Source organism: Drosophila busckii, chromosome 2R, assembly GCF_011750605.1.
Source record: "Drosophila busckii strain San Diego stock center, stock number 13000-0081.31 chromosome 2R, ASM1175060v1, whole genome shotgun sequence".
Classification (NCBI taxonomy): domain Eukaryota; kingdom Metazoa; phylum Arthropoda; class Insecta; order Diptera; family Drosophilidae; genus Drosophila; species Drosophila busckii.
The window spans coordinates 11093761-11109356 of NC_046605.1; the positions used below are offsets into that span (position 1 = coordinate 11093761).

The window sequence follows — 15596 nt, forward strand, 5'->3', positions numbered from 1 at the left end:
TAATAGATATTTCTTTTTTCAGTATATGTAGACTTGATAATCCAAAATGTGCTATAATATTTTGTGGTTAATGATTACGCTTACACTTTTAATTAGCTTAAACATATGTAATTTTGTTTTAATTGTTTGTTAGACTTTATATATGTATATGTTCTTCATACCGTTCTTTGCTTCACTTGTGATTCCATCCATTTTCTCATTTTTTTTAATTGTTCTTGCGACAATTTTAACAATGTTATTATGATATATGTATATTTATTGGTTTAAGCTGCTATTAATTTAAATTAATATGCTGCTGAGTTGCCTTTAAACTGGTTAATAAATTTACAATGATATACAGTTTGGTCTAGTTCAATAGACACGAACAAAAACATTATGCAGCGGTTCACAACTAAATATAATAGGAATTGAATTAAATTATTAATAATGTTTGAGTTAAGGTAAGCATATTGCAATTTCAGTTCTACAGTATGTAAACGCTAAGGTTTAAATTATGCATAAAATAAATTAGGTGCAAACATTTCATTTCTTTGTGTTTTTTTTTTTAGATTTTTATTTTTGTTTTTCTTACGACTAAAAACTATAAATTTAAGTATGTACAACAATTTTCAAAAAGTTTTCCTGTTTTGCATTTTTGTTTTAATGTTTTCTCTTCTCGCTGAAACCCAAAATTTGAAGTTGCTTCAAAAATATGTATTGTGAACGGTATATATATGTATATACTGCTTTTGTTCTATATACTAATGGAAGCTATACAGAGTTTTATCCATTTATTAATAATAAGAATTTGTTTGAAAATAAATTGTTTTGCATAAACGATTTTTACAATGTTTATTTTTTGCTTCAATTTGATTATTTGTTATGATTTTCAATGGACTTTTGACCACTTATTGAGATATACTCATATATATATATAAGGCGCAGCCTAGAGCTGCATATAGAATAAAAACTATATCCGGGTTTACTACAAGTGGGAGCTGGGAGTTTTATTTATATGTCGAAACGCTACACTAGCAAAAATTTTACATTAAAAGCTAAATATGTGTGAGTTGTGTTTTGTTTGTTTAAGTTTGATTTGACAAATTATCGCGTTTGTTTTCACTTTTTGCTTTAACATTTTAACAATAATTGAAATTTTATACAAGTTAAGTTTTTTGTGTTTGTTTTTAGAGTTATCAAAAATACAGTTTAGATTTCAAATGTTTTCTTCTCTTCAAGTGACTTCAATTTTACAGTCATGTTTCGTTTAGATTACAATGTTAAGTGTGTTTAGTGTTTAAATATTTTAACTTGCTTCACTGTTAAAAATTCAAATAACTTTGTTGTAAATCTTTTGTGTGTTGTAATTGTTTTTTGTTGTAGCTTAAAGTTACATGCTAATGAGTTTATTTGCTAAGACCTTGCTGATTTTGGTTTAATTCTAGTTTAAGGTATTTTTCTTCTTTTACTTCTGTTTAAACAAAATTATAAAGCATTTCTTTAATAAACATACATACTAACGTAAGTATGTGGTGTGTTCTTCTTTCCTCCTTTATTTATGTTTTATGTGTGTTTGTTGTCGCTATTGTTTATGCAGCTGCTGATGCTGTAACAGTTTTCTAGGCGCACTTTCAGTCTCACACTAAGCTAATTGATAACAACAGAACTGAAGATTACATGCTATGTGGTATCAGAATTCAGCTAAATTAAAATGAAAACGTTTTCCAATTTCTTTGCTTAAGTATAATGTAATGTTTAAGGTTTGTTTTTGTTTTTTTTTTTTTGCTGTTCGACATTCGTCTTGGTGGCTCCAAGCTGATATTTTGTTTCTCATTTTTAAAAACTGTACGCCGTTGTTGAAATTTCGAGTCCTTGGATTTAACAGCCTACAATTTTGGACATTCATGTAAACTATGTTCAGTTATATAGTGTAGATAAAGCATATTCCATATACATGTTAGATTATTTACATTTTATACACATTGATATTGTGTAATATAATGCTCCATTAAAAATTATTATTTTCTGTTCTTTTGTTCTTAAATTTTGATTTGTTTTTCTTCTTATATGTGTTGTTTGTTTCAAGTTGAAGCTGGCTTTGACAATAACAAATGAAACTGCTTCAGCTTGCGCTTCCAGTGTTTGGAGTTAAACCGAAATCTAACGGAGGCGGCGGTGGTTGCTGTGATTGTTGCAGCGGCGTCAAACGGCTGCTGCTGCTGTTGTTGCTGCTGTTGTTGGCTATCGATGTCTCAACGCTTCTGCTTGGTGGCTTTCTTGCGCTTGCTGGTGCCGCCTGTGGACGTGTTGGCTACCGGAGCGCCGCTGCCCAGACCTGAGATGCTGGCAAAGGGCGTTGCTGTTATTGTAGTTGTTGTGTTGTTGTGGTTGTTGTTGCCGCTGCCGCTGTTGCTGCCACCACCGCCGCCGCCGCCTCCCATTATTGAGGCAGCGTGCAGTGATTCTCAACTACGCTCGGGCGTGCCGTGATGCTGATAGATCTGCTGAAGCTGTTGCTGCTGTTGTTGGCTATGCACCACTTGACTGCTCGATGTGACCACATCTTGTTGCTGTTGCACGTGCTGCTGATGGTGGGCCTGATGTGGCGACTGTTGTTGCATGTGCACCACATGCTGTTGCATATGCTGCGGCGTTGGTGGCCCCTGATGCGAGCTCTGATGCTGCGGCGTGCTATGATGCTGCGGCGTAGGCGGCCCCTGATGCGGCGACGGACTGTACGGGAACTGTTGCTGCAACATATGCAACTTTGCATAAATAAATTTGTTATTGGTTAGTTAAAGCTGGCAGTTATGTGTGTGCGAGTATGAGAGAGAATGAATTAAAAAAATCATTTCGTCAATATGAGAAAACACACACAAAAAGACACAGTGAAACTAATGACGAGTGGCGAGTGGCGAATGAAATGTAATAAGTAGCGAGTGTGTAAGACTGTTGGGTAACGAATAGCGAATGATTTTAAAACTAACTTTAATGAACAACGTGTAGGAAGTAGCGAGTGTGCATGGTTAGTGAGTAACGAGTAGCAAAACAATAGGAATAGTAATAATAGCATTGAAAAAAGAATAATTGAGGCTTATAATTAGCCAATACATAAATAGCGAGTTATAAATAACTTAACAACGAGTAAAATGTACAAGTGTGTATGACTAGTGAGTAACGAGTAGCAATAATAGCATTGTAAAAATAACTTTTAAGTTATTCAGGCGCACAATTAGCGAGTAAACATATAGCGAGTAGCCAATCCATTTGTTCTTTTTCTTTCACTGTGTGTATGTGTGTGTGTTCTCGTGTATTTAATATTATCAAAAATACCTACCGAATTCTCCTGACTATGCTCAATAATCTCAATGCTGCCGGTCGTATTGCCCGATGCGTTCATTAGCGAGACGCCACTGGTGTTGGCCACCACATCGTACTTGCCACGCTTGAAACGCCCATAAAGCGAACTGTAGGGCAGGTTGTAATGTATAGCCGCCTGGTTAATCGACATTTGACCCACGCTATAACAACAAATAATGTGTAACGTTAAATGCGAACTTGGGTAACTACATCAAACTACTTACCGCACTGAGTTAAGTGCCTCGTTCATGGCATCTTCGGACCAAGGTGTTGGATTCGAGCGTGATAGCTCGATGCCCTCTCGCTTGCAGCGTCCGTAAAGAGTTCCTTTTGGGCGGGCATGAAGAGTTGTAACAAAAGATTAGAGCACGTACAATGGGAGGCAGAGGACAAGCAATAACAACAACAAGTTAGTGGAGCGAAGCAACGTTGAGTGTGGGGAAACGGCAAAAAGTCAAAACAAAGTAGCGAAGTAGCGAGTAAACGCGACTAACGAGTAGCGAATCCAACGAGAATGCAAAGGGGAATGGAACGGTAGTGAACTCACCTGTGGGTATGCCAAATTCAGCACTTGCTTTTTGCACCGACGTATTGCCGGCTCGTATCGCCTCCAATGCACGCTCCAAATCCTCGGGTGTCCACGTGGTTGGGGCGGCATTGAACGGCGCCGCCAGCCGTATACCCTCACGACGCGCAATCTTATAGAGCGTCGATGAGGGTATACCAAACGCTTTGGATGCTTTATTCGCTGATATCTGACCCGAACGCAATGCCTCCAAGGCATTTTGCAAGGCATCCTCATTCCACGATTTGGTGCCGCCCTCCTTCTTTGGCGTTTCGATGCCCAGACGATGAGCACGCTGCCATAAGGTCGTTGATGGTATGCCATAAATGGCAGATGCTTTCGTCAGGCTCATGTTTTGATTCTTTAATGCATCTAAAGCTGAATTCATATCATCTTGTGTCCAAGCTTTGGGACCATTAAACTGACCTTTCGCCTCGCCAGCGCTGGCATTACCAATACCGCCACCGCCGCCGCTACCACCACCAGCACCACCGGCGCCGGGGCCGCAAACGCTGCCACCCAGGCCGCCGTGTTGCTGATCCAAATTCGTATAATGCGGCTCATTCTGATCGTGCGGCGAACCGTTCGCGATCATCATAGAGTCCTCGCTCGTGTCCGAGTTGTACATGTCTGCAAGCGAATTGAGAGCGCAAGTTAGTGATCGAACTCAAAGCGATGGGTTTAGATGTTCGCATACCAAACTTACCCATGTGCCCAGTGGACATCATATTGACAATCTCTGGCGTTATAATCATGCCTGGCTCGTGTTTTATTTGGCTCGGATCAATCTCCATGACAGTGGCGCCACTGATTTCCGCATGCGTGGCATGCCCCGCATGCTGTGCATGCACGGCCGCCTGCTGCTGCTGTTGATGTTGTTGCTGTTGCTGCTGCTGACTCAACGCCAATTGCTGTGCATGCAAATGTTGCTGATGATGATGCGCATGTTGCTGTTGCTGTTGCTGCTGCTGTTGTTGTTGTTGCTGTTGCTGCTGCTGCTGTTGTTGTTGCTGCTGCTGCTGCTGTTGCGCCTGCACATGTGCCAAATGCTTGGCCTCAATCACTTCACTCTTGATGTGCTGCACCAGATTGGAGTTGCTTTCGTCGCCGGTTGTGTGATGATGCGCTATTGAATGCATGGGAGATTGATCGAGCCGATGGATTTGCTGAGCCAAATGATTGTCAATGTCGAGCGGTTCGGTGGGATCTACAAAGAGTAGCAAGATGGAAAAGAGATGAGTTAGTTGAGTGCTGGATAATAATTCTTATAATTAGCTTAATTACTGCAAGAATTGCCGAGTAGTTAAACATTTTAAATACACAATTATTTAAATTACTTATATTGGAACATAATCTATTCGAAATTCAAATATTTAAGTTAAACTAAGTATTGAAAATACATGTTTAGCATATAGCTAAAAATTGAGTAATGAATTTTGAATTGAAGAGCTGCGAAATTAAATGCAATTGAGCTTTTCAATTGATTATTTTAGTATTTAATTTGATATATTACTATTAAAGTAAGTTAATTTTTGTTCAAAGTTGCAGTAAAGAATTTAAAATAAAAGTTTAGTAAATTACGAAATGAATTTTAGTTGTAAAGCTGGAGCTTTCTTATTGATTTTAGTATTTAAACGAATATTTCACTATCAAAGCAACTTAATTTTAGCTCCCAGTTTGTAAAAAAGAATTTGAAATACAAGTTTAGTAAATTATCTACTGAATTTTAGTTGAATAGCTGCGATATTAAAGGTAATTGAGCTTTCTAATTAATTGTTTTAGTATTTAAACGAATATTTCACTATCAAAGCAAGTTAATTTTAGTTCAGCGTTTGTAATAAAGAATTTATAATATAAGTTTATTAAATTACGAATTGAATTTTAGTTTTAGAGTATCGACATTTAAGCTAATTCAGCGCTCTAATAGAAGCTATGAATTTTTACTATTTAAGAGAATATTTAATATAAAGTTACTTAATTTCAGTTAAGAATTTAATTTAGCAAGCGAAACAAATTGCAATTAATACAGCAAAGCCTTTCATTAATTAAACTTTAAATATAACTTGGAAAATTACACACTTAAAAACATATTAAAATCAAATTAATTATGCTAAGCAACTGAGACTGGGCAGCAAAAATCATTAATTGACTTCTAATGGCGACTACCACTACCAAAGACTCACTTGATAGATCGCGTGTATCGGTGCTGGGGTTGCACGATAGATCGACATGTTCCGTTACTGTGACTGGTGTGGCCGATGGTGCTGGTGGTTCCGGTGTAAAGTCCAGAAAGCCCATGGGCACGCCCAACAGCCCGCCGTTCTGTATGGGACCAAAAGCAAATGCAAATGCAACAATGAGCAAATGTTGTAAACAATTAGCAGTGTGTGTGTGTGTGTGTGAAGGGATAATGTTAGTTAGTGTATTAGAGTGTGTGTGTGAGAGAGAGAGAGAGACGACACGCAGCGTGGGATTCGCTGTGGCGACACTTACCATGCCCATGCCTAAACTAGTCATATTTTTATCTTTTCCGTCGCGCGCTACTACAATGTTTGTCACAATCGCTTGGCCGCTCACGCCCGCTGCATTATTCGATGTGGACGAGTTGGATGCCGGTGAGGCCACCGATTGTTCTGTTTTGCAGATCTTTTGTGGCTTGTTATCGCTATCGGAATCGTCGCCAGTAGTTACGGGTATATAATTGCCGTCAGCCGTTTGCTGTAGACTAACAATTGAGGCTTGATTTTGTCCCTGTATGAGTATCGTTTGCGGATGATGATGTTGCTGTTGCTGCTGCTGCTGTTGCTGTTGCTGTTGCTGTTGCTGATGATGCGCTGGCTGTGGTTGCTGACTGCTGGTAAGCAAATCAGGTGACTTGGAACGCTTGCGTAAGCGCGATTTACGCGGTGTGGGCTGCAATTGTTGCTGCTGCTGTTGATGTTGCAACTGTTGCAGATTGCTGCTGCTGCTGCTTGTTGTGCTCAGCAGCGGTTGCCCAGCGGCATTAACCAACTGTATGCCACTGCTGGTGGCCAAACTATGTTGCCCCAACAACGAGCTATTCACCAATTGTTGCTGTTGTACCTGATGCTCCTGATGTTGCTGCTGAGCTTGCGCTTGCGCTTGAGCCTGCTGCTGTTGCTGCTGCTGCTGCTGCTGTTGCTCAAGTGTGGGCGAGGGCGCGCCAGAGACTAAACTTGCATTCACTATATTGCCAACAACCGCCTGTTGTATATTCTCCGATACTGTTATTGTCGCCGATGCAGCGTCATTCAAATCATCCGCGTTCTCAGCCGGTTCACAGAGACCTTTGATCTTCAATTGTTCAGCGGTGCGTAACAGACCCTAAAATTGAACAAAAGTAAGCAACTAATTAGTATAAAAACTTTAAAGTTTATATGAAATTAATGCAGCCAAGCTTACAACAAATTATTTCTCACTATTCTAACTTCAACTTAAGCACAGCCTGCTGCAATTTAATTTTGCGCTCTGTCTAATCGACATTATTTACAAATTAAAGCAATTAAATTTTCTACAAGGCATTTCCTTTTTTTTTTTTTTTGCGACACTAGCCACACCCATTTTGCCATTTTAGTTGGCACCTCCACTATTATACGAAAAAAACACCACTGCACCCCAAAAAACCCACAGAACTTTTTGTTGTTTTTTTGTATTTTGTGGATTTGGGGACAGTCATTATGGCCTTTGTTTTCTTTTTTTTCGTATAGCATATACTGGACAGCGTCCAGCTTCCAGTTACCCACGCCCCAAAATTGGAGGCCTGAGACGAATACTCAAGAAAAACTGTAGAAACAACAACAAGCAGTAGTGCGGACCACTGCAGTTGGCAGCCGTCGCAGCAATTGGACAGACAAATATTTACTTCAAAAGTTTTTCTTTTAAGACTTGCTGCTGCTGCTGCTTCATACCTCAGAGCAGCAGCAGCCGCCTCAGCAGCACTCTCAACCCCAAGCGCATTTGATATTTTTTTCATGCTTCGCATTTTAAATTAAAAATACGGAAAAAACACTCCGGCGCACACGCACAGCCGTAGCAGCAGGCAAGGGTCAAAGGAAGTGAGACGGCAGGCAAGAAAAATTGAAAGAACTAAAGAAAAAATTCTTATTACCGCCTCTTTGCTGCGGTCCCTCGACAGTCGCAGAAACAACAAGCGCAAAAAAAAAAATATATGTAAAAAGAAATTAAGGCGAAAAATTGAGTAGGTTGAAAATTTGTATACCCGTTGCACCCAACTCCCAAAAAAAAAAATAAGAGAAGAAGAGAAAAACCTCCGCTACGCTCTTCCCAATGAACCCTGACCAAGCAGTCAGCGTCCAGTTTCCAGTGTGTTTAAAAAATCTTTTCTTCTTCGACACGATAGAAATATATGTACATGTCTATATGTAAGTGTTTGTGTGTGTGTGTGTGGGCAAAAGAAAAAGGGTGGAGAGCCTTCGAATAAATGAAAGAACAAAAAAAAATGGTCGGTAGATGCAAATGGCTGGCGCCGGAAACGGAACTACGGGGCATACAACGAGCGTCAGAGGTGGGTGGGGGCGGGGGGGTACATGTCAGCAAAAGGATGCATGATTGCTTAAAAGGGTTGCTAGGCAAGCGGGGCGGGGTGCAGCAGCGTTGGCGGCGGCGTCGGGTCAGCTACTGGGTTTTGTGGTTGCTGCTCTGCTCATCAACGTCGCGGGCGCCCACAGGCCCCAACGCCTTATTTATTTATTTAAGTTAAAAAAAAAATATATACGAAAAAAAAAAAAGAAAACGCAAGTACATAACAAATTTACGCAACTCTTTTTCTTGCAGCTGCTCGAGGTTTTCTTGGGCCGTGCGGCACTTTATTAAAAATAACAAGCAGCAAAAACAAGTAAAGTTGGCAAAAGGGATAAATACACTTCAAGTGGCTAGCGAATTGTATAAAATTGCTGCTTGTCATACTCACAACAATTGTTTGTACAAATGCAAACATTAATTTGCTTATTTTTAATTAAAAAATTAAGCCCTTGCACTAATTTAACATATTTGCTGTAGCTGAAAATCGAGTTGCTGTTTTTAAATAAATTTACAAGCGACATCAGCACAAGAGTTTGCCCAGTTTCTTGGCACATTTTTTCTTCATTTTTTTGCTGCTGCTGCTGCTGTCTCTTGTAGCTGCCTCTTGTTTTTAATTACATTGCCGACGTCGACGTTGACGCAGCGTCGCATAGCAAACTTAACTGGAACTTGGACTTGGGTTTATATACAAACAACACAGGCAGAAAAAAAAGGTTTAACAGCAATCTTGACAAACAAAAAATGAAGCAGAGTAACTGTTACAAATGTTAGTAAGCAACAACCCTCTAGCTGAATGGAAGAAAAAAAATATATAAATAAAGATGAAATAAAATCTGTGGCAGGCCACGCCTTAAATGTAGCTACCACTGCAACTTCTGCTGCTTCGATTATCACTGCCAACGAGCGCAACTTTCAATTAAAACTAAAAAAAAAAAAAAGGAAAGAAAAAGCAAAAACGGTCTTTATGTGGCCAAAGTCAAATCAACGCGCTGGGACTAATCTCATGCAGAACAGTCAGTGGGGTTGGTTAACGCAAGTCTCCATTGAAATTCTAACGCAATTAGTGCATGAAAATGAAGCACCAACGCTGCGTATGAGTGATATATAGCTTAAATGGCACTATGTACAGCAAGAGCCAAAGAGCCAAAGCAAAAGCTAAGGCCAGCACAAAGGCAACACACACACCCACACACACACACACACACTCGCATAATTGAAAACTGAGCGCATAGCTGACAACAACAAACTACACACAAGTTTATAAAGCAAAAAAATATGACTGTGCCAGTCCGACAGTCCTCTGTGCATGACTAGAAAAAATAGAAAATTCTAAAATAGAATTTGCTAAGAATTAACCAAAGGCAAAATCTGTCCAAGCCATAAATGCCACAAAAGCGTGAAGCAAATAAAATAAAGTTATATGACAGTGGAGGACTAAGAAGAAATTCTAACTAAATTATTAACTTGTAATCGCAATAATTATTAAACAAAATAATCATAAAGAAATTTCTTTGTCGGGAATGGAGGTTTATCTTAACTATTATAAGAAACAAATCCTTTCTTTTCGAAATTCTTGTGAAATTATTCTTTTGAAGGAAAGGAATTTCTTAATCGGGAATGGAGGTATGCCACAAAAAATTTTAATGGAATTTCTTATTCTGGAATGGAGTCCTTAAATATACTTTCTAAGATAAACTTTTCAGATTGTTTAATTTTCGAAACTTGTGAAATTCTTATTTCGAAGAATCCAGACGAAGAATTGAACGACATCCAAAAAGAATAAGGAAAAAATCCTTTCTAAATTAACAGCTTTGGACAACTTTATAGATTTTCTAAAAAGGACGTGGTTCTCTTGCGACTCTTTTATTCTGAAAGGAATATTAATTGGCTCTACTCTAAGGTTTCCAATAAGAGCTTTAAATGAACATCTATTGTCTCTGCTCTCGTTAGTATAGAGATGCTCCTCTGCTGTATACAACGGCAATTTGTAAAAAACTATTATGCTCTAACAAAACTGTACCAAAGCAAAGCAAACAAAAAATCAATAATTACCAATGTAACTAAATACAATTAAAAAAAAAAAGAAAAGAATATATATAAAGCAAAAAACTCGCGCATAGACAAATGAGCGGAAACAACAAAACAACAACAAAAAATGATACAAAAAAAAGCTGGAAATAGTTAAAAGCGCTTACTTACAGCCCAGTTGGCAAATGTGCAGCAGTATATAGAAGTGGGGACATAGCATAGGTAACTGTATGTATATGCTATTTGGGTTGAGGTATATGCACGCCCCCTCACTACCACCCCGAAGCATCAGCACCACACTATAGTGCAGATCTATCAAAGACAATGGGCCACATTCAAGGGTTTAAAATTTCAACATTTGCATCCTTCAAACACAAGTTGGAGGGTTGACATATGGACTAGGGGGGTAAGACAAGTTGATGCTGTATACCGTAATTTCATTTCATTTAGCAGCTTTTTTTTCCACTCTTCATCTCTCTCACTCTTTGTTGTTGTCATTTACCAGAACTTCTTGTATTGCGTGCATTTGTCATTTATGTGCTTTACTTCAGTTTATTTTTTTCAGAAATTTACTTTTTTTATTTGCAGCCGCCCATTGCTGCTGATTTTGTAGCAAATTACAGAGCATCAATATTGAAATTCAAGTACTTGTCGCATTTTTTAGCATCAGTTTTAGGTTACGATTTGATTGAGGTTTGGGTGGCTTGAGGGGGAGGCTGGCTTGTCATAAGGCAGAATAATTGCATGCAAATGAGCTGCTTTGAACAAAAAATAAAAAAAGGGGATAGAGAGTGCAGAGAGTGAGTGAAAGAGAGCGGGCAAAGCTAGTTGGCATTGATAATCTGCTATGGGTTGGGGGGCGTGGCTGCTGCTTAGCTCTTTACGTAAAGGATTTGCATATTAACGCATTTCTTACAAATGAAATTTATTAAGAGGCCAACAGCTTTACTTGCTGACTCACCCTAAAGTTTTGATAAAATCGTATTGATTTATATAAAAGACCTAAAATTTGAAAACCTTTCATACGAAAGTTACTATCCAAAAGTTGCTCATTTTTCAAAGTTCAAACTGTCAAGCTACATATTTGAATTAAGAACTCATATCTAAAGAATTTACGTGTTTGCCATTTTAGCAAACTAACATAAATTATAACTTAAGCAATCCACACTATGTCAGTCGAAAACATTTATAAAAGTTGCTTATTTATTAATGCTGTTGTTGCTTGTTGCGATTTATTTACCTGTAACGAGACAGAAAAGAGAAAATTTGCAAATTAGCTAAAATGTATAATTAATTTATATACTACATGATGTGCGTGTGCTTAATATGTTTGTTTATATATATACGAAAGTATGTGTACATATTTTAAGAATTTCTAAGCGGGGTAGAGGAGCAAACTTTGGTGCTTTTCGAAAGCGGAACCAAACCAGTTGGCTGAAGCTGTTGAATGCTTCATCAAAGTAAATGAGCAGAGCCGAGCAAGATAATTGTCAAGCAACAAAAAATATATATATATATATATGTATATATATTTTCAGTTATAAAAATGTACTAAAAAACGCTGGGAAAATGTGATTGTCAGCATTAATTAAATTTAAGTGCAAGAAGTAACAACAATTGAGACAAAGCTGGGCGACCAAAGTGCTCTTTTGAGCAAGCAATTTCCAGCTGAAAATCTATTTGAAACAACAACAACAATAAATTGGCACGGCAAGTAAATTACGGAATTGCTCAAGTGTCCATTGAGACACACACACACACATATATATATTTTTTTTTTGCCAATCACCAACTGAAGAGAGAGAGAGCGAGAGCAAGAGAGTGAGTTACTTTAACTAACACTGTGTCCAATACCGAAGCATAAAAATAAAAAGAGCCAACCAAATGGTTTGCTACTTAGCACGGCAAAAAGTTTATTGAACTTTTCGGCATTTCGTTTGCTTTTATAGCTTCATTATGTATTATTGTTGTTATTGCTTGACTTGGAAAGGTGTACAGCAAAAAAAAAAATATATATATATATATAAAAACTACAAACTCAACAACAACAAACGCATATTAATGAGTTGCGCGTATTTTTGTAATAAATTAACAGCGGCAGTCAAGCAAAAAATGAAGAAAAGAAAAAAAGGCTAAACACTTAACAATTTGCAAGCTTTCAAAAGCTGCGTGCTATTAGCACACACACACACACATAATTAGCTTTGTAGCCAACGCATGCCAAACTGTAAACAGGCACACATGTAAACACAATAACCAGGGCTACGCCAAGCAACGACCTTCAGTCATAAAAGAAAAACATGCACACAGCAATAAAGAAAGTCAAACGAGCATACATATATAAAAAAAAGGGAAAAACGCAATTTTAGATTGAAAGCCCCACACGCGCTCAACAAAAACTGAAAATGTATGAATGAAAGCCGCAGCGCGCGTTACGTCGTCGTCGTCGCAACGCAAACAAAAGCGCTACGTTAAAAGCGTAAAACGTAAAACGCGAGTTTTTGTTATCGAGCGCGCAATGTGCTAAAGTGACTGAAATTATAAAAAAAAAAAAAAATAAGAAATAAAATAAAAATAAAATTGATAGAGACATGAGGGGGAAAAACAACAGCGAGAACAGTTGCGCCGGTTACAGAAAATGCGGCACAAAGCGTAACAAACGTTAAACGCGACGAGCAAAACAAATGAAAAATGTATAAAAAAGCAACAAAAATAAATAATCATAAAAAAATACTCAAAGTCAAACACAAGCACACACACATGTACGCAGAAGGCAAATAATAAAAGAAAACAAAAAGTAAAAGTTGAATTTTTCCAAAGAAACTGCAGAGCAAAACACAGAATAACGCGAAAAATAATAATAAAAAGCAAAAGGCAACGTCAACAAAACAAATAACGTGTGTGCCTGTTTATATGCGTGTGTGTGTGTGTGTGTGGGAAGTATGTGCAAGCGAAAAGATGAGATAAAGACGTCACACGGTGTTTGGTGGGGGGAACTAGGGTGGCGCAGACTATAACAGTAACAAGGTAGGAGAGTAGGAACTACGCGAGGCAGACAAGCAGACGCAGCCAGCGCAGCCAGCGCTGCCAGCAGCGACAACAAGCTTTAAGCAGCGTACAAATTTTATAGCCTTTTGGTCGTCTACGAAGCAAAAGAAAATATAGAAAAACGGCAACAACTAGTAAGACGTTGGCTCAAGTCCGCAGACAGGAAGCAAAAGCCATGTACATATGTGTGAGAGAGCAAGAGAGAGAGAAAGAGCAAAAGAAGTTGCACAAGTGCGGATTTAATACAAGCACACACACACACACACACAGAGCTATGCTGTATGTAAGGCAAAAAGTATGTTAAGCAGCTGTTAAATGTGGACAGCTGCTGCTCCCACATACAAAAATAACGAATAACGGTTTTTGCCAGCAGGAGTCCAAAAATAAACGTTTTACCGTTTAAATTGTGCTTAAAGGGAGGTGAAGAGGAGAGTATGTTTGAGCAGGAAATAACACTTGTTGCTACTGAGAACAGGAAGCAAGCAGATGCTGCCAGATTTAAGCTAAACATAACAGCTGTTAAAAAAAGAGTTTTAAATAAATTTAGTTAGTGCTTTAAACAATATTTATATGCGCTGTAATATTTATAAGCGCCGGCCATTCAGTCATTTGGTCATTTAGTCATTTAGAGCAACCAGGACAATCAATGCGACCACAATATAAAAAGCAAAGCTAAACAATTGAAAACTTATAAACTGTAAGCGCTGCAAATGAACTGAAATTGAACTCGCGCTCTGCCGCCCTCTCTCGCTCTCTCTCTCTCGCTGTTGCGCGGGAGCGGCGCGACAGTGATGGCGACAGCGTGTGACAGGCACTGAGCAAGGGGCGGCGCGGGAGCTGCGCTGACTCACACAGACGGCAAAGACGAGCTTGGGGACAGACTGTGTGTGAGCGAGAGGCAAATACAAATCGTGAGGCTTAATATGCATGGCTGGATAAAATTGCTAGGCTGCCTCTCAGCTCTCAGTTGTTGTTGTTGTTGCTGGCGCTGATTGAAGCCAGGGCCGTTGCTGTTATTAAACAACATGCCAGGGCGGAGGGATTGCAGGCAAGAGAATTGGGAACTGGGGGCCAAACAGGCGACGGCAGTCACTCACTCAACAAACGTCGTCGTCGCTCGTTGGCTGATTGGACTTGGACGGACCTCGAACGTGCCGTTTGCAAGCTGCCTTAGCTTGTATATATATGTACAATATGTATATGTAAATGTATATATGTATGTATGTGTAGCTTGCTGTTGTTTGTGGCTTCTCAGCCAAAAGGTTTTGCCAGCCCTTACAGTCAGTCAGTCAGACAGACACACGGTTAATTTGCCATTTTTATGGTTTCATGCCTACGGACAAGTCCGTTCCGTTTAGGCTGCAGTCGCACCAAAAATCGAATCACATACAAAGCTATATATATATATATATACATATAATAAACAACTCACGATTGGCTGCAAACTTAACTTGCTCGCTTTAAATTCAACTCGTCATATTTTTATTTCAACTACATTGTCCAAAACAATTTAACGCTCTAACTCAATTAATTACAGCGCTTGCAAATAAAAACAAAGCAAAAACAACAACAAAATAAATTGCCAAATTTCAATTCAAAGCTCAAACTCTCCCTTGGGTACGGGTAGGCGCCGTTGCCCCATTGGAATCATGTGTATGCAAAATATTTCACATTTATATAAAAACACAAAACCAACTCAAATGACGAAAGCAACAACAAACAAAATCATCATCATTTATGCAGATTTCAAGGCACTGATATGGAAGCGACAGTTTCGCACACACACATATATATATTTTATATATAAAACAAAACTTAGATATGCATAAATTTACATATACACACACACACATGAGCATGTAAGCAAACAGCTACCGGACCCCAAAATAAAAAAAATTGTACCTCATCCCTCTTTTTAGATTTTTTTTTTTTTTGCTTTGCAAATTTGTTAAGCAGATTTTTTTTATCAAAACTTTCTTTCTTTATGAAAGTAAACACATATACATATATATGCATATATACAGACTAAATAAAATAAAAATAAAAGTGATTG

At 38.5% G+C, this 15596-nt stretch overlaps 1 protein-coding gene across 3 annotated transcripts in view; it reads right to left on the reverse strand.

Moving 5' to 3' along the window:
* Positions 1–1764: 1764 nt before the first annotated feature.
* The window catches only part of LOC108596192 (histone-lysine N-methyltransferase 2D), a 44399-nt gene continuing 30567 nt past the window's right edge, over positions 1765–15596 (reverse strand). The window contains exons 4-11 of one of the 3 annotated variants that reach the window (XM_017981708.2): positions 6398–7249; positions 6088–6226; positions 4611–5111; positions 4331–4534; positions 3887–4276; positions 3564–3666; positions 3317–3500; positions 2445–2744 (exon numbers count right to left, since the gene is read on the reverse strand). In XM_017981708.2, coding sequence (XP_017837197.1) covers positions 2445–2744; positions 3317–3500; positions 3564–3666; positions 3887–4276; positions 4331–4534; positions 4611–5111; positions 6088–6226; positions 6398–7249 — 2673 coding nt within the window. Of the gene's footprint in view, positions 2745–3316; positions 3501–3563; positions 3667–3886; positions 4535–4610; positions 5112–6087; positions 6227–6397; positions 7250–15596 lie in introns of all 3 variants that reach the window. The other 2 variants (XM_017981707.2, XM_017981706.2) reach the window with 2 other exon arrangements.